At 41.3% G+C, this 27837-nt stretch overlaps 1 protein-coding gene across 4 annotated transcripts; it reads left to right on the forward strand.

Moving 5' to 3' along the window:
* On the forward strand, positions 1 to 27260 carry LOC117540782 (dynein heavy chain 12, axonemal-like). Of its 4 annotated transcripts, XM_034207625.1 has the most exons (74): positions 1 to 121; positions 316 to 546; positions 666 to 747; positions 842 to 868; positions 962 to 1151; positions 1231 to 1294; positions 1398 to 1556; positions 1651 to 1846; positions 2076 to 2264; positions 2375 to 2528; positions 2613 to 2704; positions 2778 to 2956; positions 3057 to 3192; positions 3433 to 3558; positions 3645 to 3779; positions 4380 to 4573; positions 4652 to 4895; positions 4990 to 5175; positions 5276 to 5476; positions 5590 to 5784; positions 5891 to 6012; positions 6094 to 6229; positions 6314 to 6460; positions 6588 to 6707; positions 7524 to 7680; positions 7780 to 7952; positions 8063 to 8215; positions 8317 to 8556; positions 9113 to 9358; positions 9483 to 9602; positions 9693 to 9802; positions 10382 to 10565; positions 10715 to 10855; positions 10938 to 11021; positions 11597 to 11785; positions 11899 to 12018; positions 12902 to 13087; positions 13164 to 13315; positions 13467 to 13605; positions 14059 to 14225; positions 14632 to 14887; positions 15006 to 15302; positions 15401 to 15579; positions 15766 to 15958; positions 16077 to 16238; positions 16653 to 16847; positions 16958 to 17091; positions 17170 to 17332; positions 17421 to 17501; positions 17594 to 17770; positions 17860 to 17991; positions 18106 to 18195; positions 18276 to 18416; positions 18764 to 19005; positions 19575 to 19722; positions 19820 to 19965; positions 20068 to 20282; positions 20375 to 20567; positions 20660 to 20852; positions 20946 to 21118; positions 22040 to 22180; positions 22298 to 22456; positions 22884 to 23179; positions 23246 to 23499; positions 23610 to 23750; positions 23843 to 23980; positions 24058 to 24291; positions 24370 to 24558; positions 25397 to 25500; positions 25598 to 25802; positions 25890 to 26027; positions 26126 to 26217; positions 26328 to 26395; positions 26559 to 26749. In XM_034207625.1, the coding sequence occupies exons 2-74, from the start codon at positions 332 to 334 to the stop codon at positions 26747 to 26749; spliced, it is 11910 nt and encodes a 3969-aa protein (XP_034063516.1). In that variant the 5' UTR covers positions 1 to 121; positions 316 to 331. The 4 variants fall into 4 exon arrangements, with proteins under 4 accessions (XP_034063516.1, XP_034063517.1, XP_034063518.1 ...); XM_034207626.1 differs by lacking the exon at positions 11899 to 12018 and having other exon boundaries at positions 26559 to 27260; XM_034207624.1 differs by lacking the exon at positions 1 to 121 and having other exon boundaries at positions 332 to 546; positions 26559 to 27260.
* The last annotated feature ends 577 nt before the right edge of the window (positions 27261 to 27837 follow it).

The following is a 27837-nucleotide window of genomic DNA, read 5'->3' on the forward strand; positions in this document are numbered from 1 at the left end:
CACTATGGAAACCACGCTGTTAACTTTAGTCCTAGAAGTCCGTTCAGAAGCTAAACTCAGTTAAACAACATTAGCTGTTGACAAAATAACCAAAGCGAGAAGATATTGAATGAAAGAGCAGGTAACCCGATTTACAGCCTGTCGTTATTTACTGCAATAAGCTAACTTTTACGATTATTACAGCGACCAAAAGTGATTGTTTTTGTTAACGTTGTGTATGTAGCATTAGCACGATAACTAACTAGCTTAACTCAATTAGCCTTGGAGTTAATGAAAGACAGCTGTAATAGCCTTACTTTTGCTTGTTATTTTCAGTGTCTTGTTGCCAGACATGGCCAGCACTCCTGGAGTTAGCGAAGGCACATCAGCAGTGAAGAGCATGTCGCAGTTTCCCGTCCTGCCCCCGATTGATGGCGTTCAGGACCGGGGGGAGGTTAGACAGACCACTGCTGGAAAGAAGGAGATAGCTGAGAAGATTACGGTTCGCAAGAAATTTCTGAGGCACAGAAGGAGCAAAGTGCAACAAGAGCAACTCCATGCCATATTGTATGTTTTTAACATCAACTGTGGCAGCCCTTTCGTCAATACATCAATATTAGGATATGACAATGATCTCAGTTTGTAACAAGTTTGTTGATGTGTGACAATTGGTTGAATTATTACAGGGTGTCCAGAGCAATGGAGGCTTACAGTCAGACCAAAGAGAGGGAAGCAGTGCACTCACCAGAATCAGAGTGTCCTCCTTCTGTATGACAATCACCTATGCACACATTTAAAATAGAACATTTTATATGTATATTGCAGTCTATAATCTGGCATATTTGAATCGTTCTTTTTGCAGATGATAAGTGAGGAGCGCAAGCGAAGGGTAAGTCCATAGTTTAGTTCAAGTAAAATGCAACCATTGAGGGACTAAACCCTGTATGTCATGCCTCTCCAATTTTGTTGTTCCAATTTGCAGATGAACTACATGTTCCTAAGGCAGTGTGTAGAGAACCGCCCATTCGCTCCAATCCAGTCACAGTGGTTGGAATCAATTGTTGCCCGAGTGTCACCTAATTTTAAAAAGGGCCCTGAAACCAATAAACTACTTCAGGAGCTCTGCAAAGAAGTCAGCGAGGATTTCCACAATGTGATTGTCAAGCACACAGGTATTGTCAAGTTAGTATGTATGGATGTATGGATCTATGGGTAAACAATGTCTTATTATGCCATATTCACTCCCTTTAGTGGACACAGTACTAAAGAATCCCCAGATAAAAGAAGCAGACAAACCGACAGCTAGTCAACCAAAGTGAGTGTGAAATGTACAACACGTATTTATTGATAATAACCAAAAAGTAGTTGGTCAGTATTTACAATGCCCTTTTTGTAAGTTACCTTTCCATTGTTGGCAGAATTCTGGATTTCTCTCCATCATGGCATAATAGCTTTGTCCGAAGCCGCAAAATGATGAAATCAAATTTGCACATTCTTCATCCGGTAATGCAAACTGTCTTGAATATTGGATACTTGACATTTTCTCCAGTGGTCCTGGTGGACCTTACAGGATGCAGGTAAGGAAAGACACAAATTCAATGTGGCGCTGCTTAAAAAAGAACAAAACTCAGATTTCCCATGATTTTAATTTGTTGGCTTCTCTCTGTTAAGGGCTTCGGGACCTGTAGACTGTAAGAGCCTACAGAACAAAATGGCAGTGGAGTGTAAGAGGACAGAAGATCGTATCATGAATACCTGGTTTCCAAAAGTCATCCACTTATTAACAAGCTATGAAACACTGAAGGGAGTAAAAGAGGAGAAACTGGACTCATTCTATGACTGTGCATCAACCCTCATCTCCAATCAGGTGAGATCATTCTGACTTGAATTTGAGCCTAATTTGTCAGATTGAATAGATTACTGTTATTTAAATGAAGGTTGTTTCATTGTATCAAAAACAGTACATACATACATGAATTATGTTATACTGTCCTATATAATTTCATCATATTAAATGTTTGGATATAATGGCATTCATTTTATGTTTTTTTTCTCGACTACACATTATGACTGATTTTCCTTTTGTTAATTCCCAGTTGAAATCCCTGCTTCAGTCGAGTATAGAGGAGTTGGTCAATCACTTTGATCCGAGCAATGGCCAACGCTTGCCCCTCTTTCGCATGGCTTTGACATTTGATGATGAAAAGATGGAAATTTACCCCACATTACAAGATCTGGGAGCTGCCATTTTGGAGATTCTTAATGCCATCACAAACACGCTGCAGGTGAGGTTATGTCCAATAGCAATTTAAAAGGAATGACCACTTTATGGCACATTTTAGAGGTAAAAAAATGATTGTGTGCTAGTATTGATATCTATGACATTGATCCACAGAAAGTGCAGATGGTCCAGTCATGGCTGGCACAAACCTCACCTTCCTTTGTTGATGCCAAGGTGGCTGATCACGTCCTAGCTTGGGCTCAGGTCACTATAAAGACAGCTGTGTGCAAGAATCTAGAAGAACCTGACGGACACTTCAAGAACTATGGTGATGTTTTCTAATCCATTAATTTGCTTTTATCGTGATTACGTTTAATTCCATTCATTACTGACTTTTCTGCTTGACTTGCAGTTAAGAACTATGACTGGTTGATCAATGGAGCGGCACAGGCAAGAGTAGAAAAGTTCATGCAAGAGGAGCACTCTTTTGATGAGTACACTAAGGTAATTATCAGACAAAATACAATTGATGCTGCATACATTATGGAGTTATTCTTATTCTCATTTTTATTTAAAGCAAGTGGAGGAGTTTCGTGTTCTGTCAAAAGAGATTCTCAACCTCCCAGCAAAAGCCCACTTTCCCATGGTCCATCTGGACTGTGAAGAGCTGAAACAGGGGCTTGCCAACAAAACAAAAAAGTATGCTGAAATACTTCTGAAGAAACTGATCACCAGCCACCGTGAGCAAAACCAACAGTGAGTCACTTCTTGTAACATTCTTTAATCAAACTGTCTGTCTTTGTTTTTTTTTATATTATTCAGTTTTTCTCACAATCCGTTTTGTGTCTGATTAAAGGATCTGCACTGAATTTGAAACCATCAGAGAAAATGTTCTGAAAGTACCAGAGAACACAGAGGACATGAGTCAGATCATTGATCACATTGCATTCACTAAAGCAAAGGGTATTGCTGAACTTAATACAAAACTAAAGGTAAAGTAATTGGATCTACCTGTTGTATCGTACACTAAATCATATCGATTTCAGTTTATTTATTTGTCGTTGTGTCCCTGGGCAAGACACTTCACCCCAAATTGCTCCTGTGGGGATTGCCCACAGTATTGAGTATGTAAGTCGCTTTGGATAAAAGCGTCTAACAAGTGACATGTAATGTAATGTAATGTAATTTATTTGAATTCTAACCGTATTTACTACCACATCGCGTTCTGACAGGAAGCCTACTTAAGACTGATGTACATCCTGGATGTCCACATCATTGAGCCAGAAGATCTGGAGCTCAATGCGACTGTCTTTCTCTGGCCACAGAAAATCCTCCATGCCTTTGACCTCAGTGATAAAGTAAGACTTGTGTTACTGTTGACAATAGTATGTCAGAGTTGTTTTTTAACAATAACCGGATACTGGACGGCTGCATCCTTTTCCAGGTGATGTCGAAGGCCAGGCAGAAAGGGGAGTTGGAGCTGATCGCGAAAATTGAAAAATTAATGATTCAGCTGGAAAAGTTGGGACGCAGGATCGAAGAGCTCCCACATTACTCTGAGCTGGATATGATGCAGCAGGTAAAGGGTCTTTAGCACCTTTAGAATTTGAAGAAATAATAGTTCTGACATTTTGGGAAATATATGTATTTGCTTTCTTGCCGAGAGCAAGATAGAAATATCAATACCAGTCTCATAACTCTCCATAAACCCACCTATTGTTGTTCTTACACTTCAGATTTGTACGTTTTAAACAAACAATATATACATTGTTAATTAATAAGGTTTAACGGTTGGTGGATTTTGATACTTCAGACAGAGCCAGGCTAGCTGCTTCCTGCTGTTTCACTTCTAATGCTAGGTTAAGCTACTTGTCCGCTATCTCTAGCTTCATATTAAACAGATAGATATGATGAGAGTGGTATCAATCTTCTCTTTTAACTCTCTGCAGTAAAGTGAGTAAGTGCACTTCACAAAATGTCAAACTGTCCCTTTGAACTTAAAATAACTTTATATTCATTTTAAAATATGCTGTTTAATTCCTAATCAGTGTAAGTACAAAGCAAGTACTGATCAGATTTGTGTAAAAGCATCATAAAACCAAAATGTTGTGATATTTTCTAGCAATACAATGACATCAAATGGAAAATATTTGTCTTGTCTCCCCTCTTTTTCAACAAGTATATAACGGATGTCAGAACAGTTCAGAAACTTCTCCAGGATGCTGAGGAGGCCATCGTCTCCGTTAACAAAGAAGAGGCCTTCTACAAACGGGACCAAACCTTTTACCCAGAGGTTGATGTCATCAGAGACACCATTGACCCGTATCAGAAGCTGTTTGCACTTGTGCAGAAGTGGCAGCGCACCCAGAACAGGTCTGAAAGTAATTTAGTATGTGTTGCATTCTAATTAAAAAAATTCTCCTGACATCCTTTTACCTTCTTTCTGAATAGGTGGATGAACGGCTCCTTCCAGGAACTAGATGGCGAGAGCATGGAAATAAAAGTGGACGAGTTCTTTAGGGAGATCTTCAAAATGCTGAAGTTATTCCAACAGAAGCAGAATAAGGCTGAGCAAGAGATGGAGAAGATTGCGGGAAAGTCTAGGCCACGAACTGCCGAGGCTGATCAAAAGAAGCAGGGAAGCCCCACAGTCGTTTTGTGCTCCGCTGTAATGGAGCAGATCAAAGAGTTCAAGGTAACTGCCATCTCAATCAGGCTTGTTAATGAGGTCTTGTAGCCAGTTCAATCTTGTTTGCTGATGCTCAACCTCGATGTGTTTTTCTCAACAGGACCATATCCCCGTAGTTTCCATCTTGTGTAATCCAGGCATAAGAGCTCGCCACTGGGAACAAATGTCAGAGGTAGTGGGGTATGACCTCACTCCTGACTCTGGAACTACACTGAGCAAAGTTCTCAAACAAAACCTGGGTTCTTACCTGGAAGAGTTTGATTCTATCAGCGCTGCCGCTAGTAAAGTGAGAGTTCCTGAAATGTTGTGTTTCTTCGGCGTTTGATAAAAACCTAATACTAAATGTGCTGACCACCCTGTACCCCCACTATCTTGTGTCTCAACAGGAGTTTTCCCTGGAGAAGGCTATGCAAAGCATGGTGCATATTTGGGATATTATTTCTTTCAACCATCAACCTTATAGAGAGACCGGAGTGTCCATCTTGACCTCCTTGGATGAGATTCAGACAATGCTAGACGACCAGATTGTGAAGACTCAGACTATGAGGGGCTCACCGTTCATCAAACCTTTTGAAAAGGAGATCAAGGTAAGCTTTTAGTTTTAGAATTCACCAAACGCTGATGAATACATTTTTCAATCTCAACTCTTGGGAGTTTTACTAGTCCTGCAAAGATTTACCTGTTTGTTCTGTGACCTCAGCTTTGGGAGGAGCGTCTGCTTCGTATCCAGGAGACCATCGATGAATGGCTGAAGGTGCAGGCCCAGTGGCTCTATCTGGAGCCCATCTTCTCTTCTCAGGACATCATGCAGCAGATTCCAGAAGAGGGCCGACTTTTTCAAACTGTTGACAAAAACTGGAAAGAGGTCATGAGGCACTGCATTAAGAACCCTAAGGTAGTCGTCGAAATTATTTTGTGGTGGACACTTTATTCCTATTATTTGAAAAAAGGCAAATCTGAAATGTAAACTCTTTGTGTTAACTGAGGATTTCTAATCATAGATTCTGGCTGCAACCGCTCTGCCTGGTCTGCTAGAGAAACTGCAAGATTCTAACAACCTCCTGGAGATCATCATGAAAGGGCTGAACGCCTATTTGGAGAAAAAACGTCTCTATTTTCCACGGTAAAGAAAACTATTTTTCAGTGTGTTTTTGTACAATGCTTTGTTACATATTTTAATACTTTCTACCAATGCTGCTGCCAGGTTCTTCTTCTTGTCCAATGATGAAATGCTGGAGATTCTGTCTGAGACCAAAGACCCCCTGCGAGTACAGCCCCATCTGAAGAAGTGCTTCGAGGGTATTTCCAAACTGGACTTCCTACCCAATCTGGATATCCAGGTAAGGCTGTCACACATATTGTTATTGTTATATGACAACATGGTTGATGAACGTTTATTAAATTGTTTTTAAATTCTCCCCCAGGCGATGTATAGTAGTGAGGGGGAGCGTGTTCCGCTGATCCAGAACATCTCCACGTCTGACGCCAAAGGAGCTGTGGAGAAGTGGCTGCTGCAGGTGGAGGACTTGATGCTTCGCAGTGTCCGAGGTGTAGTGGCACAGTCCAGGCTGGTGAGATCACTGTTCCAATACCTCATATAATAAAAACTACTGTGATTTTTGTACTAAAATACTATCCTGTGTATTGATCTTACTTAATAAGATAAACCTAAGTCTGTTATTGTGGTTGTACTGACAGGACTACGCTGAGACTGCTCGGAGCCAGTGGGTCAAAAAGTGGCCGGGCCAGGTGGTGCTCTGCACATCCCAGATCTACTGGACCTTGGAGGTTCATGAAGCCATCAGATCCGGAGCAGATGTAGGTTTTCGCACTGTTTTACACCCTTTATTCACAGCTTCCCTAATGAAACTGATGTTAAGTGTTTTTCTGAATATGAGAAAAATAAGTTCTGAGGATTAAACTTAAAGTTCACCTATTATGCAAATTCCACGTTTTCATGTCTTTTATACATCAACATGAGTCCCCTCTGTGTAAAGAGGTTCTGAAAGTTTCAGGAAAAAAGATTTGCTCACTTTTTGTCCTGATCCATTTATATAAAAACCTGTCTGAAAATGAGCTGATCAGATTTTGGACACTTTATGATGTCATAACGATTTGTTGGCTTGTGTAACCATTAGCCAATCACCAACCAAGGTAACACCCCGCCCCACCTTATCACCTGAATCTCCTCCTAGAGCACCTTTGTGTTCTTTTGAACCAAATATCTCTCAGAGGGGCGTGGGGAGTGGCTCCTTATTTTTCATCTAATGTAAAAGACAGCACTTTTGAAACAGAGCTGAAACAGAGGGGATTATGGGATGCTACAATGCACGATCTGTTTGGTGTTTCAGCAAAACACTTCAGAGACATGTTTTGGATATATCTGACACCTATAATATATTGATGATAAACAGTATAATAGGGGACCTTTAAAACTTAACTTATCAATAAAAACATAAAACAAACTTACATCCAGTTTAATAGTGCTGATCACAACAATGAGCTTTTACAGTGTAGTCTACAACCCAGTGATGTCTGTCCCTTGACCTACTAACTTTCGAAAAGCATGGCACCATAACAGTACCACCTTGGGGGAAAAAAACAAAATATAATTTAGTCTTCTGCTTTCTGTAGGGCTTAAATAACTACTCCCAGCAAATCCAGAGTCAGCTGACGGACATTGTGGAGCTGGTGAGAGGGCAACTGCCCAAGCAAACCCGGACCACTCTGGGAGCGTTGGTCACTATTGATGTCCATGCCAGGGATGTGGTCTTGGAGCTAATTGAGAAAGGTACATCATGGCACCAAATGCTTCACTATTCACTATAAAGAGCATTACCTTAGTTTAGAAACAGCATCAAGTAAAAATAATTGTTTCCATTTTTAACAGGAGTATCAAATGAAACAGACTTCCAATGGCTAGCCCAGCTTCGTTACTACTGGAACAATGACAATGTTCGTGTTCGCATTATCAACTGTGATGTAAAATACGCCTATGAATACCTGGGGAACTCGCCACGTCTCGTCATCACTCCACTGACTGACAGATGCTACAGGACACTGGTAAAATATTCCACTAATAGCCGTCTTAAACCTGAATACTCTTATATTCGAATAAGGCTGAGTGATCAGACATTTTAACATTAAATTAAGAAGTTCACCTTTTGTTTTAGATTGGTGCTTTCTACCTGCATTTGGGGGGTGCACCTGAGGGTCCTGCTGGAACAGGAAAGACGGAAACCACCAAAGATCTAGCCAAAGCTTTAGCTGTGCAGTGTGTGGTCTTCAACTGTTCTGATGGACTTGATTACCTTGCTATGGGCAAAGTACCACCAGCATGACATTTTTGTATTTGAATTCCTATTTATAATGCCACATTATAATGTAAAAGTGTTATTTCTAAACCAATGTTTTCAATTTCTCTCAGTTTTTCAAAGGTCTGGCTTCATCTGGTGCATGGGCATGCTTTGATGAGTTCAATCGTATCGAGCTGGAGGTGCTGTCTGTGGTGGCTCAGCAGGTTCTCTGCATCCAGAGGGCTATCGAGCTGGACCTGGAGTACTTTGACTTTGAAGGGACCATGCTCAAACTCAACTCCAACTGCTTTGTGTCCATTACAATGAACCCTGGCTACGCAGGGCGCTCAGAACTCCCAGACAACCTCAAGGTCTTTAATTAGTCAATAAGTATTTTATCAGGCATTTGTGGGATTCAAAACAAATATACGCTGTTACTACAGTACTTCTGCTCCGCATAATTAATTATTTTATTGTACATAACTTAATGGCCCTTTTATCAAATTATAAGATGAGATAAGATGTACTTTATTGATCCCAATTTGGGGAAGGTTTGCGTTGCAGCAGCATAAAAGACAAGGCATTGCACATAAGAGAAATTAAGAGTAGAAATACACAATTCTAAAATGTAAACATCTCAAAATAGAAATAAAACAGCAATACAAAAAGTATAAAATATACATATTGAAATACCAATTTACAGTAAACAAAATATAAAGCAGGATATGATATACATTAAGTGTGTGAGGAATGGAATATTAAATAAAATACAAGTGTCAAATGTAGATTGTGAGTTTAAGTCCAGTATATACACTTTAATGAATGAATAGTGCTTTCACACCCTTCATTATAATGTTATATAATAGACGGATGTGTGACTCTTGAACACTGCCATTACTTAATTAGTTCTATCATTTCTCTGTGTAGGTGTTGTTCCGAACAGTGGCCATGATGGTCCCCAACTATGCCCTGATAGCAGAGATCTCTCTATATTCATATGGCTTCCTCAATGCCAAGCCGCTGTCAGTCAAGATAGTGATGACCTACAGGCTCTGCTCAGAGCAGCTCTCGTCCCAGTTCCATTACGATTACGGCATGAGGGCTGTCAAAGCTGTGCTCGTAGCTGCAGGAAACCTCAAGCTCAAGTTTCCGGACGAGAACGAGGACATTCTGGTATTTGTGCTGAAATGATTTCTCTTAATTTGTTAAATTAGTCTATTCTGAGCCCTAATTGTGAACTTCTTTATTTTGTAAATTGGTTTGCATTGTTTTTTTCCGCACATGTTGTAACGTCCAGCTGCTGAGGTCCATTAAGGATGTCAATGAGCCCAAGTTTCTCTCCCATGATATTCCGCTGTTCAACGGAATCACCAGCGATTTGTTCCCAGGCATCTCACTTCCCGAGGCCGACTATCAGGTCTGTTAGTCTTAAATGTAAGAATGCCGTACACATGTATTCATATCGCCTTGTGTATAATATTGAGTGTTTTTTTTATGTCCATGCCAGCTGTTTCTGGAGGCTGCTTTAGAATGCTGTAAAAATCACAATGTGCAGCCAACAGAGGTTTTCATACAGAAGATTATCCAAACATATGAGATGATGATAGTCAGGCATGGGTATGTTGAATTCCAATTTCACTGATATCATATTACGATGTTTACCATTTCAATCAGGAGAGACGGTTTTGATGTGAGAATACATATTTATTGCCAGGAATACACATATTAATGTAATGGAGTTTTGGCGATTAGGCCCCGTTGTGCGGGAGTATCATTCGGGAGGGGAGAACCAATCCGATGAACCCCCCCGGGGTCTAGACACTGGTGGTGGTGAGTGGATAGTTGGGTTCGGCCTGAAGGGGAGTGGCTTAGCTTGACCCTGGATTCAGAGGGACAGGGGCTGAAAAATGGGTGGAGGAGGAGGGTTCCGTCGATTCACCTGGAATGACAGAGGAGAGAGCAGATTTAAAAGGTTTAGCGGAGCTCTATGATAGGCTTGTGAGAATAGAGCGAAGTGATTGGTTAAGCTGGGGAGTGACGCCCCCGATCACTTATTGAGAGGAGAGAGAGTAGTAACATGGAAATAGTAAATGAAGAGTAAAGAAGGTCTTCCTGGTTGAACTTGCGCTGAGCTTCATGTGTTCAAGTTACACTATTTGAAACGTGATTACAATAAGATATTCCTTTTTCTGTCAGGTTCATGCTGGTGGGGGAACCTTTTGCTGGGAAGACCAAAGTGCTGCATGTTCTTGCTGACACGCTGACCCTCATGAATGAGAGAGGGTTTGGTGAGGAAGAGAGGATCATATACAGGACATTGAACCCAAAGTCCATCACCATGGGACAGCTCTTTGGACAGTTTGACTTAGTTTCTCATGAGGTAGACCTGAGCCCTGGATCAACACATCACAAATCTATATCACAGATAAATACAATATTTGTTTATTCAGAGTATTGATCTAGGTCTTGGACAACAGGTGACCCTTTCTTCCTCTAAGTCTTTTCACTTTTTCCTTTCCTCATTATTAGTGGACTGATGGGATTGTGGCCAACACATTTCGTGAGTTTGCATCCGCTGACACACCAGAACGTAAATGGGTGGTGTTTGATGGTCCCATAGACACACTGTGGATTGAGAGCATGAACACTGTGCTGGATGACAACAAAAAGGTTCATATTTCACAGTAAAAAACATTTGATAATTATATGTATTTCTTTCTAACACCATTTTGGATTTTATTTGTCTTCATAGTTGTGCCTGATGAGTGGAGAGATCATGCAGATGTCCAATCAGATGAGTCTGATTTTTGAAGCAATGGATCTCTCCCAGGCCTCAGTGAGTTCGATATTTGGAGTTGAATACATTGAATTGATTGTTCTGTCTTACAAATGACAAATTGCTAGTTTAGCATTTTGCAGTTATAAAACTCCACCAAATTAACCAACAAGCTTAATAAACAAGCTTTCCTTCCTGCAGCGTTCAGACTATACAACCAGCACAGCCCCTAGTTGACCCCCCCCCACACACACACCACAACACAGACTATATCACCCCTTGCTGTTAAATACCAACCACCTATGTGCAATATGTGCTAGATGTGCAATATATATAGATGCCGTTAATAACTGTAATATATACCTGGCTGCTAAATCCTAAGAACTGTTACAGGATGTGTATTTCTTTAAATTATGTAACTTTTTATTTTTTATTATATATTCTTTTAATGATATCATAATTTAGTACTTTTTTTTAAATGCATGTCACATATATAACATATGTAACATTAAGCTGTTTGTGGCTGTAACTACGCACTAATAAAGGTATTCTGATTCTGAATAAGATAACCAATGGGAATTAACAATGTATCGAGCCTGATTGATCGTTCGTTCGGTTATTATCCTCCCCTGTAGCCTGCCACAGTCAGTCGGTGTGGGATGATCTACATGGAACCGTCTCAGTTGGGCTGGGAGCCCTTGATGATCTCCTGGATGAACAATCTTCCTGAAGTCCTTCAGAGACCGAACAACCGCTCCCTGCTGCTGGAGCTCTTTCATTGGCTCGTGCCGCCTGCCCTCAGGATGCTGCGGAAAAACTGCAGAGTAAGGGACCCCAGGCCCCAGATCAACCCAGACTCTACTAACGGTTGACAGTAGTGAATCGTTATTTGAATACAGTAGTTTTGACATGTTCGTTTATTTTATATTCTCTCCAGGAAGTGGTTCCCACTAGCAACAGTAACACAGTTGTGTCCTTGTGTCGACTGTTTGAGATGCTGCTCTCTGAACCCGTGAAAACGAGTCCTGAGGAAAAAAATATAACCACTTGGATCATGGTAAAAGGAATTGTTTTTCTATTTGAATGATATATTAACACTATATCTCCGCTAAATAATGCTCTCTAATGCACACCCATGCACTCATTTTAGTGTTTTTGTTTTACTTTCCATTTCAGTTAAAGGGGACCTATCATGCAAAATGCACTTTTTGATGTATTTTATACATAAATATGTGTCCCCGGTGTGTCAGGGAACTCACGCAGCGTCAGAAAATAAAACCCTCTCTCTTTTCCTCCGTACCCAAATCTCTAAAAACGGGGCTACAACGGAGCTGATCCAGATTTACGTCCGATATGACGTAATATCGGAAATGCAGACCCACGGCACTATCAGAAAGTTGCTATCAAAAACCATGCCCGACTGTTTTGGACATTATATGGTCGGTGTTTACATTAGCATCGCTAACACTCAGAGCTAACCTGTACTGGAGAGCATGTGTGTGAAGAAGCAGGAAGTAAAAAGGAACTCACCTTGTGGTATAACCGGCAAGAGAGAAAGCCTTTGAGCTCCATACTGTTTCAGAAATAATCCTTGATAATCCATGATATGGCGTTTCATCACCGCAGTATTTAGTTTAGACAGTAGCTGCCGGGTCCCGCATGAGCTCAGTCCTTTTTAATTTTGTTATACATCTTCTTTTTTTTAAAGCTTTATACCCCAAATCAGCCCTTTTCAAACAGGAATAGAAATAGAGGAATATGAGGCATGGCTAGAATGGGTGATCTCTTTGGTATTTTGAGCAAAACACTTCATAGACATGACGTTTTTTATATATTTGTATATATCTGAGACCTATGCTATTGCCTAAAAATAGCATGATAGGTGACCTTTAAATTACATTTTTCCTGACACCTTCACTTCTGTTTCTTTATGATTGCAGGCAGCTTTTTCCTTCTCCATGGTGTGGAGTGTGGGTGGCAGCTGTGACTCCGACAGCAGAGAGAGGTTTAGTGAGTTCTTCAGGGTGATCGTGTCAGGAAAAGAAGAAAATCCTATCCCAGCCTCTGTGGGGAAATGGGAGTGTCCAATGGATGACAAAGGGCTGGTGTATGACTATTACTATGAGGTAATTTGTATAAACATCATTCCGAGATGTTTTGCTTTTGTTTAAATCAGTAAATCATATTGTATCTCTTCAACAGTTTAAAGGAAGAGGCCGCTGGATTCACTGGAATGATAACATAAAAAATGTCAACCTGGGGGACAAAAACACCAAAGTGCAGGAGATCATTGTTCCCACCATAGATACAGTTCGCTACACCTACCTCATGGACCTCTGCATCAGATACGGAGTGTTAGTATTCTTGTGTCACTGATACATACAAGTGCCTTTTGTTTTACTTTGATTTGTGCCATATAAGCTGTTTTCAAAATGGTGTGTCTAACTCACCCTGGATTTATTTAAATTGGATTTTATTTTTACACCTCTCCTCTGTTTTTTCTAGGCCTCCCCTATTTGTTGGTCCCACTGGCACTGGGAAGTCAGTGTATGTAAAAGAGAAGCTGCTGAACAACCTGGACAAAGACCAGTATCTACCCTTCTTTATCAACTTTTCAGCTCGCACTAGCGCCAACCAAACTCAGGTCAGCATTTAGGAAGCAAGGATGGAAGAATTTCTTGCAGAGTTTTTGGGATCACTAGAGAAGCACTATTATGTCCTCTTTTAAACAAAAAGACATGGCAAAGGTTTAATTTTATATTTCATTTCATGTAATCGTTTATTTGAACCAGGACAGTGCACATTGATGAACATTTTAAAACAAAATAATGCTTACAAGTGTAAATGAGCCGGATTTGAGCTTTTAGCTAATTTCCATCCGTAGTCCCGTCACATACAACATATAAGAACATGGCATTTATATACATAGCAAAAATAAATACATGATATGCAGGAAGAGCATGAGCAGCATACAATCATTTACCACATGGCAGTACAATGTAGCAGCTATGATATATAAAGTGCAAGATAAGATAAAAGTGATAATTAATTTTAAAAAAAAGTTTATATTTGACACTTTATTTGTTGCATATACTAGACTATCATCATGTCCAGATTGGATAAGAGAAGGAAGGGAGTGTTCGGGCCCCCCATGGGAAAGAAGTGTATCATCTTTGTGGATGACATGAACATGCCTGCACTGGAACAGTTTGGAGCGCAGCCACCTGTGGAGCTTTTTCGGCAGTATATGGACCATGGAAACTGGTATGAAACCATCCACTATTAGATACCACTCTCATATCAAAAGGAAAACAGGAATAACTAATCTTGATGCATTAAGATTAGTCACTCTCTCATCACTTACCTCAGCCACAACGTAGTCTCAATATGCATTACATTAATGCACACAATGTTCATACTGCTTACTTACCTATAATTCATTCATAGCATTCTATTTCCATGTAAATTACTGCTTTATTTTATTGCTATTTAACTATATTTTATTACGGTGTCCTTAAAGATTTTTTGTTATAGATTTCTTGTTTTATATTTTATGTATGCGCCATGACATCAAGTCAAATTCCTCGTATGTGTGAATCTACCTGGCAATAAACCTGTTTCTGATTCTGATTAAAGAAGCATTGTTGAGTAAACCTTTGTGCTCTGGCAGGTATGACCTGAAGGATACCTCCAGGATCTCTCTCGTTGACCTCCAGCTCATCTCAGCTATGGGCCCCCCCGGTGGCGGGAGGAATGCTGTGACGTCTCGCTTTCTGCGGCACTTCAACATTTTTAGCATCAATGCCTTCAGTGACGACACCATGGTTCGCATCTTCTCCAGCGTGGTGGCCTTCTATCTCAAAAACAATCAGTTCCAACCTGAATATTTCACTATTGGTAACCAAATTGTGACAGCTACAATGGAAGTGAGTCCCAAATACACACAATGACATACCTTCAAATTAGCCTTTTTCATGTGTTAAAGGCTCTTATCAATCATATCTTGTCTGCAATGCTATATTTCTATGTTTTACATTTCAAAAGGTGTATAAGAAAGCTATGGAGAACCTACTTCCAACTCCAGCCAAGTCTCACTACACCTTTAACCTGCGGGACTTCTCACGTGTTATCCAAGGCTGCCTGCTGCTGAAGAAGGACTCTCTGGAGAACAAACGCACCATGATACGCTTGTTTGTCCACGAGGTCTTCAGGGTCTACTATGACCGCCTGGTGGATGACAAAGATCGAGCATGGCTCTACCAGCTGATGAACGGCATCCTCAAAGATCACTTCAAAGAGTCCTTTGACCAGGTGTTTGATCACCTGAAGCAAGGCAGTAGAGTAAGTTAAGCTGCCCCGGATTTGAATAAGATTTTATATCTTTCTTCGATATACTTTGTACAAGCATCTGAATGTTTTAAATGTTCTTGCTTTCTCAGCTGGTTGAGGAAGACATGCGGAATCTTCTGTTTGGTGACTACATGGACCCTGACCTGGAGGATGATGAGCGCTTGTACTCTGAGGTGCCCTCAATGGAAAGCTTTTCTGAAGTGGTGGAGTCGTGTCTTGATGAATACAACCAGATGCACAAGAATCGCATGAATCTCGTCATCTTCCGGTAAACAGCTTTGGTTTTATGAAGTCAACAAACTACATGTGCTATAAGGGCTGATGCTACAGTATTTATTGTTAAATGACAAACAACCCAATGACTTGAACTAAGTTCGGTTAAAATTGAAATTGTGTTTTTATAACGTTGGATGAAAACTTGATCAGCTAAGTAACAAAATGTGACATTATGTAGCTATGTCCTGGAGCACCTGTCCCGTATCAGCCGTGTGTTGAAGCAGCCTGGAGGCAATGCCCTACTGGTGGGAGTGGGAGGCAGCGGGCGCCAGTCCATCACCCGTCTAGCCACATCCATGGCCCACATGACCATGTTCCAGCCTGAGATCTCTAAGAGCTACGGTATCACTGAGTGGAGAGACGACCTCAAGGTCAGCTTTATGGTCTAGGACAGACTTCTGTGTTCTATGTCTTTTTCTGATACCATGTTCATCTCTGTTTGTGATTCTGGAAGATTTAAGAGTCTCTTTGCTCTGAATTATACTTTAGATGCTGCTGAAAAATGCTGGGGTGAAAGGTCAGAAGACAGTGTTCCTGCTTACTGATGCTCAGATCAAAGATGAGGCTTTTCTAGAAGACGTGGACAGTGTCCTGAACACAGGGGAGGTGCCCAATCTGTTTGCCATAGATGAAAAGCAAGAGATCATGGAGGTAGGCGGGCACAAGCTCTAAGCATATCCTTAATAGAGCAATGTATTTACTTTAATGTACTTTGTTATGATTATTAATTTGAGTGAAAAAAAAAAAGAGAATATATATATATAATATATATATTATTGTTGTATGTTTTTGTTTCTGACATGTTCAATAAACTGACAAAAAAAATAAATGTATCCCTCGTAACCATGGAGTCAACATTGGGGGGGACCAAACATTATATTTGAATTTTTGTATATCAGTTAGGCTATATATTGGGGGGGGGGGACAAATTGAGCGTATCTGAATATTGGGGGGGATGTGTCCCCCCAAATGTATATGGCAAATTCGGCCTTGATCCCTCGTATGAAGACCATAATAATGTGACTGTACTATGTTTAATGTTCCCTCTATTTCATCTCTTTCCAGACAGTACGACCCATTGCCCAGGCTGGAAACAAGAATTTGGAGTTGAGTCCTTTGACTCTGTTCGCCTTCTTTGTGGCACGCTGTAGAGAGAACCTTCACATAGTTGTGGCTTTTAGTCCTATTGGAGATGCATTTCGAAACCGCCTGCGCCAGTTCCCATCTCTTATCAACTGCTGTACTATTGACTGGTTCCAGGTAATGTAAAGGCTAATGGATACTATTCTTCTACGGGGTCAGCGGTTTGCTTTTGCATGCTTTCACCTCAATCAGTTTCCTCACAGTCCTTTCTTTCTTGGCTCTGACAGCCATGGCCAGAGGAGGCTCTTGAGCGAGTAGCCAACTCCTTCCTGGAGTCATTGGACATGAGTGAAAATGAGAGGCGGCAGGTCATACCCATCTGCAAAACATTCCATACATCTGCCAAACAGCTCTCAGATAGGTACCTGTGGTCTTTAATAACGTGTACTTTCGGAGGTAAATTATGACAAGAATCTAAACTAAATTGTTTTCACCGCAGATTCCTCTCTGAGCTAGGTCGCCATAATTATGTAACACCCACATCCTACCTGGAGCTGATTGCAGCTTTCCGTCTGCTCCTCTCTGAGAAGAGAGACACTGTCATGAAAGCAAAACAGAGGTATACCAACGGGCTGGACAAACTTGCCTTCGCTGAATCTCAGGTATATGCAGCAGCACCACATTTCTTTCTTTTTTAATAATTTTTTTTATCATATTTTGGTTTAACTCATTTTAAACGTTTCTCTGCAGGTTAGCGAGATGAAGAAGGAACTTGTAGACCTGCAGCCCAAACTGGAACAGGCTACGATAGACAACAACAAAATGATGAAGGTGAATGAGAATCACTTCTTCATTCAAGTCAACCTAGAATACCAGTACATATGAATATACTGAATTAAATTGTTTAATGTTATGACTTTCAGGTGATTGAAGTGGAGTCGGTTCAGGTAGAAGCCAAAAGTAAAGTTGTGCGTGTCGATGAGGAGGCAGCAACTATTAAAGCAAATGCGGCTCAGGCTCTGAAGAATGAGTGTGAGAGTGACCTGGCTGAGGCCATCCCCGCGCTGGAGGCTGCTCTCTCTGCCCTGAACACTCTGAAGGTGAGCTCTCTTCAACTGTTCTTCAATATCAAGTTTAGCCACTCGCAGCTTAGACAGTCAAATAAGTTGAGCTGCTTGTTTTCTTTCAGCCCTCTGATGTCACAATCGTGAAGTCGATGAAAAATCCTCCCTCAGGGGTGAAGTTGGTGATGTCTGCGGTGTGTGTGATGAAGGACATAAAGCCGGATAAGATAGTTGACCCAGCTGGGACTGGCAAAAAGGTTGGACTGAAAAAAGACATTACGAGTGTCTGTCAAAAACATTTTAACATTGCAACTTATCTCAGTAAACACTAACAGTATCTCAATAAATAACATGTTTTCTTTATTGTTAAGGTTTTGGACTACTGGGGCCCAAGCAAGAAGCTTCTGGGTGATATGAACTTTTTACGAGATCTAAGAGAGTATGACAAGGACAATATTCCTGTAAGTGTCAGAAAAGCTACATTGCTAATTTGCTTACACTCACCAGTGCTCTGACAAACGGCTATATTTCTTCTTTGCAGGTCCATGTGATGCAAAAAATCCGCAGTGAGTTCATGACAAACCCTGACTTTGACCCCAGTATAGTAGCAAAGGCCTCCTCCGCAGCAGAGGGCCTGTGCAAGTGGATCCAAGCAATGGAGGTGTACGACAGAGTGGCAAAGGTGCAGTGTTTTCAATAGACTTTTTCCCCCCATGATAACACGTGCATGTTTGCTTCCTCAGGGTGTCTGCGGAGTCTTAAAAAGTATTAAAAGTTGATAAATCAATTTAGCGAAAATTAAGGTTATTAAAAAGTATTAAAGGGCATTTTCCAAGGTATTACATTTTGTAGCTGTATATAGTAAATGTGTCGCCAATATAACCGTTTAAAGCTCGAAGTGGCCAATAGGTCTTAAAATGTATGGAAAGGGTCTTAAAAAAGGTCTTAAAAGGTATTACCTTTGACTTCAGGATTCCTGCATATACCCTGTTCCTGTTCTTTGAAATCAACCGCTCTCTTTGGTTTAAGGTGGTGGCTCCTAAGAAGGCCAACCTGGCGGAGGCGCAGGAGTCCCTGGCTGCGACCATGGCCCTGCTGGACCAGAAGAGAGGTGAGCTGAAGGAGGTGGAGGACCGGCTGGCTGCCCTTCAGAAAACCTTTGAGGAGAAAACAGCGGAGAAGGCCCAACTAGAGTCCCAGGTGGAATCATGTGCCAGGAAGTTGGAGAGGGCTGAGAAACTCATTGGGGGTCTGGGCGGAGAGAAGACCAGGTCAGGAATTGCGTTGTAGTCTCCTTCTTTTATAATCTAATCGTCGCACTTTTTTTTGTGAATGTCTACTTCCTCCTCTATACTCCATTTTCACTTATAATTAAACCACACATAAGTTATGCAAGTAATACATGAACTTTGGTTGAATTCATCACATCTATATATAATGTTAATAACCCAATTTCCTACAACAGGTGATCTGCATACATATTAAATTGTTTATTGTTGGCTGCAAGATAATTAAAGTGTTCCACTCATAACAATGCATGTTTGCACACATGTCTGCACAGCCCTCCACTTTAAAATATAATACACTGTAGTAGCCATATATTGTCATATTGTCATATTTTTGGGTGTAAATACTTGTCTTTAGTATCTTTTTTCAATGCTAACGTATTTCTTAAAAATACTTATTTTGTATTATTCTTATATATTCCTTTTTTACCTACTATTGCAAATTATTTTTCTTAGATTGTTTATGTTCGCACCACCAGATACCAAAGCAAATTCCTTGTATGTGTAAACGTAGCTGGCAATAAACTTGATTCTGATTCTGAACGTGGCTTTAGATGGTCCAAGGCAGCAGACGACCTGCAGAACACATATGACAACCTGACTGGAGATGTTCTCATCTCCGCGGGGGTCATCGCCTATCTGGGTGCCTTCACTGCTGGCTTCAGACAGGACTGCACTATGTCATGGACCAAACTCTGCCAAGTAACACTCCTCCCATTCTTTATCCTACCATTTGATCACATTATCTGGCATATTAAAATACTTATTATATTCTTTTCACCTATTTTGATATGTCTAGTCTAAGAAGGTTCCATCAGCAGATGACTTCTCTCTCAGTAAGACGTTGGGAGATCCCATTAAGATCAGAGCGTGGAACATCGCAGGTCTTCCCAGTGACTCTTTCTCCATTGACAACGGGGTTATTGTCAGTAATTCACGTAGATGGTAAGTCTGTATTGCTGAAAAAATGGTAGTGAAGTTGCTGAAAAATGTGTCAAGAAATTTGAACAATTCCACCTAAGATTTATCTTATCCCTTTTTTCTTAGGCCCTTGATGATTGACCCTCAGGGTCAGGCCAACAAGTGGGTGAAAAATTCAGAGAAAAAAAACAAGCTGAGTGTAATCAAGCTTACAGACGGGGACTACATGAGAACTTTGGAAAACTGTATTCAATTTGGAACACCATTGCTCCTCGAAAATGTAGGGGAGGAGCTGGACCCATCATTGGAACCACTGCTGCTCAAACAAACCTTCAAACAAGGTGCTGTGACTGTGATATTTGGCGGAAAGAAAATACTTGAATGTAAAACTAAAACTGTGAGAGTTCAACATGTATTCTTTGTTTTCACACAGGTGGTGTGGATTGCATCAAGCTGGGGGAGAGTGTGATTGAGTACTCCCGTGATTTCCGTTTTTACATCACCACTAAGCTGAAGAACCCTCACTACCTACCAGAACTGGCCACCAAGGTGTCCCTTCTCAACTTCATGATCACACCAGAGGGCTTAGAGGACCAGCTGCTGGGGATTGTGGTTGCCAAGGAGAGGTAGCAGCCATAAAAAGGACAAGTTGGTATACAAACTGAAATACTTTTGATCACTTCTTTAGAGCACTGTTTCTGCTCTATTTGCTCTGCAGGCCAGAACTGGAAGAGGAGAGATGTGCACTTATCCTGCAGTCAGCTGAAAATAAAAGGCAGCTAAAGGAAATCGAGGACAATATCCTGGAGACACTGCAGTCCTCTAAAGGGAATATCCTGGAAGATGAAAGTGCCATTCAGATTCTGGACTCAGCAAAGATCATGTCCAATGAGATTAGCAAGAAACAGCAGGTGTGGACAATGCACTAATCACAATACCTGGACTGTGAAAATGACTAGTCAGCTCATTGGTAATCTATTTGACCCCTTCACATATTTCCCTAGATTGCAGAGAAGACAGAGATCAAGATAGCAGAGTCGAGAGAGGGTTACAGAGCCATCGCCAAGCACTCCTCCATCCTGTTCTTCAGCATCGCCGATCTGACCAACATAGACCCCATGTACCAGTACTCTCTCAGCTGGTTTGTCAACCTCTACATTAACTCCATACATGACAGGTGAGTAATGCACATGAACTGTGTTCTGCAGTGTCCCAAAAAACGATTACATTGATTAGCCATAGCCCCACCTCTGCTGCTCACTGCTGTAGCATGGTCAGTAGCTACTGCTAGTGCTACTGCTACTGACCATGCTACAGATGTTAGTGCAAAATCTACAGCTCCTCTACCACAACCATCAGCAACAAGCGGACATGCAGAATGACATAAACTACATGTTGCTAAATCTACCGTGGGGCATAAACATAAGGGCAACCATGGCAACCATGCTCGGGGCTCTTCTTCGCTGCTTTTGGTGTATTTTGTGGCAGAAGTACAGCGCCACTTACAGGCCCGGCATATGTACTACAGCGTCTCCAGCGGGTCAAGCGGTCTCGTGCGGAAGTACAGCGCCACTTACAGGCCCGGCATATGTACTACAGCGTTTCCAGTGGTCTTGTGTGAACGGACACGTTAAATGAGCCGAATGCGTGTGAACGGAAGACTTTTTTGATTTTGCGTTTGCGCTCCCATGTAAATGGGGTCTAAGACTTAAATACATGCATCTCCACTGTTATACACCAACACAAACCTGAATATCATATAAGAATTACACGTTTAACAATGAGGAGGTTTATTGCAGCAACTCCCTGTGAGTCTATTTCAATGTCAGGCTCAGTTATTGTCTCAGTCAGAATTGTTGTCAATGTGAATTGGAAGAGATTATTGACAATGCTAGTGGTACCCACGCCCACAAACTGGCAACTTTCCTTCCAAATCATCCCTAATGTTTGGTCAATTCAGTTAACCCCACAGAAACCTTATGATTAAGGACAAATTGAAAGCAAACAGATTTTTTCAGATAAGGCTTATACTGTACAACTTTTAGGAGTGAGTCTGTTTTCATCTGAAGCTTTCCTCGTTTTGTTTTTTGTTCATCAGTAACAAGTCCAAGATCCTGGAGAGGAGGCTTCGGTACCTGATTGATCACTTCACCTACAACCTGTACTGTAACGTCTGTCGCTCTCTGTTTGAGAAAGACAAACTCCTCTTCTCCTTCCTGCTCTGCAACAATCTGCTCCTGTAAGTGTAAAAGCTACTAGAGAAGTATTGATTAGATTAATTAGATCATTGTAATTTGATTTCTCAGATACAGATATACTATGTGAATATTTGCTATCCTTTTCTATTTCCCCTCAGAGCGAAAAAGGAGATTTTATACTCTGACTTCATGTTCTTTCTGACCGGAGGAGTGGGCCTGCAGAACACCATCGCTAACCCCGACCCCAGCTGGCTGCAGGACAAGAGCTGGGATGAGATCTGCAGAGCCAGTGACCTGTCTGGCTTACAAGGAATAAAGTAAAAAGCATCACTCAGTAGGGCTGCTCGATTATGGCAAAAATCATAATCTCGATTATTTGGGTCAATAATTGGTATCACGATTATTAAAAACGATTATCCATTTACTTTGAAAACATCAATTTATTGGAGAAAAAACATTTGAACAGTATGTTTTTAACAGTTGATTAACCTGAACTTTAAGTATAACTAAACTGAAAAACCAATAAAAAAAAATTAATAACAAAAATAATCGTTATATTTCGATTACGTTGTTTTCATAATCGTTGCAAGCCATAATCGTAGTTGCGATTAAAATACGATTAATTGAGCAGCCCTATCACTCAGTCAACCAAAAATGCTTTTTCCGGCTTTTGTCTAGTGCTAAACTGTCCTGCTTTAACACACACAAAATCCTAATGGAGTGAATGTATTATTTATTCCACAGAGAGGCTTTCATCAAAAACCCAGAAGACTTTAAATCTATTTATGACAGCAAAGAGCCCAGCAACACTCCTCTGCCCGCTCAGTGGTGTCAGAAACTAAATGACCTGCATATGATGATCATTGTTCGCTCTCTCAGACCTGATAAGATCGTTCCAGCTGTCATTAAATATGTGACTGGCAAACTCGGGAAGAAATTCGTCCAGCCCCCTCCATTTGACCTGTGTAAGAGCTACCTGGACTCCAACTGCACCGTCCCACTCGTATTTGTGCTGTCTCCAGGAGCTGATCCCATGGCTAGTAAGTAACAAGATTGACTATCAAGGTTCTTTATAATGCTTCAGAAATAACAACATCCCTTCACAGGCTTGCTGAAGTTCGCCACTGACAAGAACATGGATGGAGCCAAGTTCCAGTCCATCTCTCTGGGGCAGGGGCAGGGACCCATCGCTGCCAAAATGATAACCACAGCCATGCAGGACGGGACGTGGGTGTGTCTGCAGAACTGTCACCTGGCCGTCTCCTGGATGTCCAGCCTCGAGAAAATCTGTGAGGACTTCAGTCCAGCAACATGCCACCCAGAATTCCGCCTTTGGCTCACAAGCTACCCTTCAGCCAAGGTAAAGTGCATCTCATTTGGCTCTTGTGTATACACTTAAAACCTTAAATAGAAAGACAGAGATTCATTTGCATTATAGTCCTAAAGAAACAACATTCTTTCTGATATCAGTTTCCAGTAACCATCCTTCAGAACGGGGTGAAAATGACAAATGAGCCTCCTACTGGACTCCGGCTCAACCTGCTGCAGTCTTACGTGTCAGATCCTCTGTCTGACTCAAACTTCTTCAATAACTGCCCCAACAAGGAGGTGGTGAGTGTTATATATGCGATTATTTTGCATTTGTTTATTGAAAAAGGGTTGGCTTGTGCTTTGAAGGACATCTCATACTCTTCCTTCACCAGATCTGGGAGAAGCTGCTGTATGGACTGTGCTTCTTCCATGCTCTTGTTCAGGAGAGGAAGAAGTTTGGTCCACTGGGCTGGAACATTCCCTATGGCTTCAACGAGTCTGACCTGCGTATGAGCATCAGACAGCTACAGGTATTCATTCAGAGTTTCAGTGCTCACGTTTACATCACAACATTCTTAAAGTGCATTTGATTTATCTCTCCATTTAGCTGTTTGTGAATGAATACGACGAGGTGCCCTTTGAGGCCATAACCTACCTGACCGGGGAGTGTAACTATGGCGGCCGCGTGACAGACGACTGGGACAGGAGGCTCCTGATGACCATCTTGGCTGACTTCTACAACAATGACATCATTGAGAAACCTCGCTACCCCTTCTCACCTAGCGGGGAATACTTTGCCCCACCTAAGTCTGTCTATGATGACTACCTTGAGTTTATAAAGGTACAGGGCTCGAGATAACACACACAAACAAGATAAATATATGTATTTGATTTTTTTGATATCTTTTGTGTGTTCTAGGAGCTTCCTCTCAGCCAGCATCCAGAGGTGTTTGGGATGCATGAAAATGTAGACATTTCTAAAGATCTCCAGCAAACAAAGCTGCTGTTTGATTCGCTGATACTCACCCAGGGTGGAGGAGCTAAGGGAGGGGCTAGCAGTGGGAGTGACAACACACTGTACGACATAGCGAATGACATCCTTACTAAGGTATAAACCACTCAATCTCCTTTTTAAAGCACTTGAAATGTTTGGCTCTATGAAACCTGATGTACTTATATGATTCTGTTTTCTTCAAGGTTGTGTTTTCCTGGTCGAATGTACTTATTGTAAGTCGCTTTGGATAAAAGCGTCAGCTAAATGCAATGTAATGTAAAGGGGACCTATCATGCAAAATGCACTTTTGTACATCTTTTATACATGAATATGTGTCCCCGGTGTGTCAGGGAACTCACCAAGTGTCAGAAAACACAACCCTCTCTCTTTTCCTCCATACCCAAATCTCTAAAAACGGGCTGCAGCGGATCTGATACAGACTGATACAGATTTGAAACGGGGAGCTCCGCCTATATGGGCAACTCTCCACCTATCAGGGGAATGAGAGGTTGCCGTGGCATGGTAACAGCATGGTAACAGCATGGTAACAGCATGGTAACAGCATGGTAACAGCATGGTAACAGCATGGTAACATGACGCTTGTGCCTATCTGTGGCAAATGAGCTGCAGCTGACCTCGCCCCCCTCCTTTGCAGGGGGGCGTGGTCAGCTGCAGCTCATTTGCCACAGAATCAGCCCTTGCAAAAACAGGGCTGGAATACAGCAAATAGAGTATATAGGTATGGCCCTACAATATATTATTCAAATATAGCATGATAGGTCCACTTTAAATTAAACTTTTCTGGATGTATGGTTCATATTTTGGAAAGAAATGCATAGGTGTAGCTTTTCACTAATGTGCCAATATCGGTTGGAGTTTCCTTTACCTTGATTCTAACCTACATTCACTCAGCTGTATATTCTTGACTAACAGACTTGCTTATTTCCTCCAGTTTCCAGCTAACTTTGACACCGAAGCAGCTCTCTTGAAGTTCCCAGTGCAGTACGAGGAGAGTATGAACACTGTGCTCGTCCAAGAGATGGAGCGTTATAACACGTATGAACAAACACCTCACTACAGACAGTTAAAACACACACACATCATCACCTATATGACTTGACGGCTGTTTCTGATTCCTCCCTCGCTCTCTCAGGCTGTGTGGGACGATCCGTCTCAGTCTGCAGAATCTGTTGAAGGCCATCAAGGGTTTGGTGGTGATGGATGCGGAGCTGGAGGCGGTGGCTGGCAGTTTGGCAGTTGGAAAGTTCCCAGAGAAATGGGCAAAGTACTCATACCCCAGCCTCATGCCATTGGGTAGCTACATTACTGATTTTCTCTTAAGACTCAAGTTTTTGCAGGTGAGAAAACTTAAAAAATGATAATTTAGACTAACAGGAGATAGGACTTTGAGTGTTTACACCTATAGTTTCCCTTTGTGTGTCTAGGATTGGTACGACAGCAGCAAACCCAACGTGTTCTGGCTCTCGGGCTTCTTCTTCACCCAGGCCTTCCTAACTGGGGCTATGCAGAACTACGCCAGGAAATACCACATCCCCATTGACCTGCTAGGCTTTGATTTTCAGGTCAAAAAACACACGCTTTGTGATCTCTGTCACCACCTTAGAGATCTTCTTATTTACCTAAAAGTCTCTGGTTTTGTTTTCATGATTTTATATCACAGGTTCTCACTATTGATGAGTCAGACACATCGCCTGAGGATGGCGTTTACGTTAATGGAATGTTTCTGGATGGAGCTCGATGGGATAAAGAAAGGTTAATATTCATACATGTTTTTTTTATTTTAAATATTTAACTATCATTGTTTTAAAGACGTGCAGGGAAACTTGATAAACCTTACCTATTGTTTGTCTCCCTAACACCAGTGGAGTTCTAGCTGAGCAGCAGCCCAAAGTCCTGTTTGATGTGGTGCCAATCATCTGGGTCAAACCCAGTAAGTACATTTCCATATTTTGCACATTGCATGTCAATTGAAATGCCTGCCATCCATGTCTTCAGGTGTCTATTTCCAACCCATAATTGTAAAAGTGTAACTTTTTATTTTGCTGTTCATCCTGACTTTGCTTTTTCTTTTTGCTTCCTTTGCCCCCATGCAGCTAAAAATAAGAGCTTTGATCAGACTCAGTTGTATGTCTGCCCTCTCTACAAGACCAGTGAGAGGAAGGGCACCCTCTCCACCACAGGCCACTCCACCAACTTTGTCATTTCCATGGTGTTGCCAACAAACAATCGCCCTCAACACTGGATCAAGCGTGGTGTGGCTATGCTCTGCCAACTTGATGACTGAATCAGACAACAAACTATTTAAGACTCTTCACAGTGACACTTTTAAAACTTTGATGACTTTTCTTGATTGTCTGTCCCTTTATAATGCAACATTAAAGATACCATCTGTTTGTGACCTAGAGAGTATTTGTTTGAAAGTTATGGATAAAGCGTTTTTGTGGAAGCTATGGGAGGTATGAGGGACTTGTGCTTGTTACGCTTTATAGTTCAAACGCTCTATTAGTTGCTGCTACGAAATAAAGATTGTGACAGTTTTCTGACACGATTTCACAAAAAAAAGAGAAAGAAACTGAAAACACTTAAATTCACCTGGATGTGCATTAGACACATTGTGACATTTCAATAAACAAGGTATACAAGAGTGCACTGCATCGGTTTTATTATATTAAACAAACGTTAGAAACATGCAGCCATTAAATTCACATCTTCGACATTTTTACAAGTTTGTTCCACATGTTGGCCAACAGCAACTCTATTCTGATCCTGATTCAAGCACTCCACTTGTGCCGTTGAGTTTTACACCGGTTCGAAACATCCTTTTGTCGTCATCGAGCTGGTTACATTTACAACATTGCTTGTGGAACACATCTGCACTCATGTACTGTCACACTAATGTGACCACAACCCAAATGAAAAGAAAGCTTCCTAAAATGTAAACCAGATGGCCTATAATGAGAACCAGGAAAACTGGTTACTAGGAATGATGATTTTCTAAGTTGCTGCTGCTATAAAAACGTCACTATCTTGCTTGTCAGCTGCAAATATTCTTTACCTTTCTTGCCAATTAAGGCATTTGTTCCTTTTCTAAAGTGTCCACCTGCTTCTGTTTGTCACCTGCTTGTCTCTTGGTTCCTCATTGGGAGCTGATGAAGCCATATCTAGGAGCTTATATTATTTAATAGTTATCCATTTATTTTATTGTTCTTTTTTGTTTATAGTAAATCTTCCTTTTAATTCTTACTTAAGTTTATCAAATAAGTTGTACTATGCCTCTGTTTTATAAATGCAGCCTTTGGGCACCGGGGGATGGGAGAACTGCTCATTATAAATATGGGAAACAGGTGGTAGTGGGCGGCGCATCCGGCCTAC

This window comes from Gymnodraco acuticeps, unplaced genomic scaffold, assembly GCF_902827175.1.
Source record: "Gymnodraco acuticeps unplaced genomic scaffold, fGymAcu1.1, whole genome shotgun sequence".
Classification (NCBI taxonomy): domain Eukaryota; kingdom Metazoa; phylum Chordata; class Actinopteri; order Perciformes; family Bathydraconidae; genus Gymnodraco; species Gymnodraco acuticeps.

What these genes read in the sequence shown, in the direction of transcription:
- LOC117540782 (XM_034207625.1), top strand. Translation starts at nt 332, where the DNA reads ATGGCCAGCACTCCTGGAGTTAGCGAAGGCACATCAGCAGTGAAGAGC. An exon ending in ATATAACCACTTGGATCATG is followed by an intron (nt 12,019 to 12,901) that starts GTAAAAGGAATT and finishes TTATGATTGCAG; the next exon opens with GCAGCTTTTTCCTTCTCCAT. An exon ending in TTGCCTTCGCTGAATCTCAG is followed by an intron (nt 17,333 to 17,420) that starts GTATATGCAGCA and finishes GTTTCTCTGCAG; the next exon opens with GTTAGCGAGATGAAGAAGGA.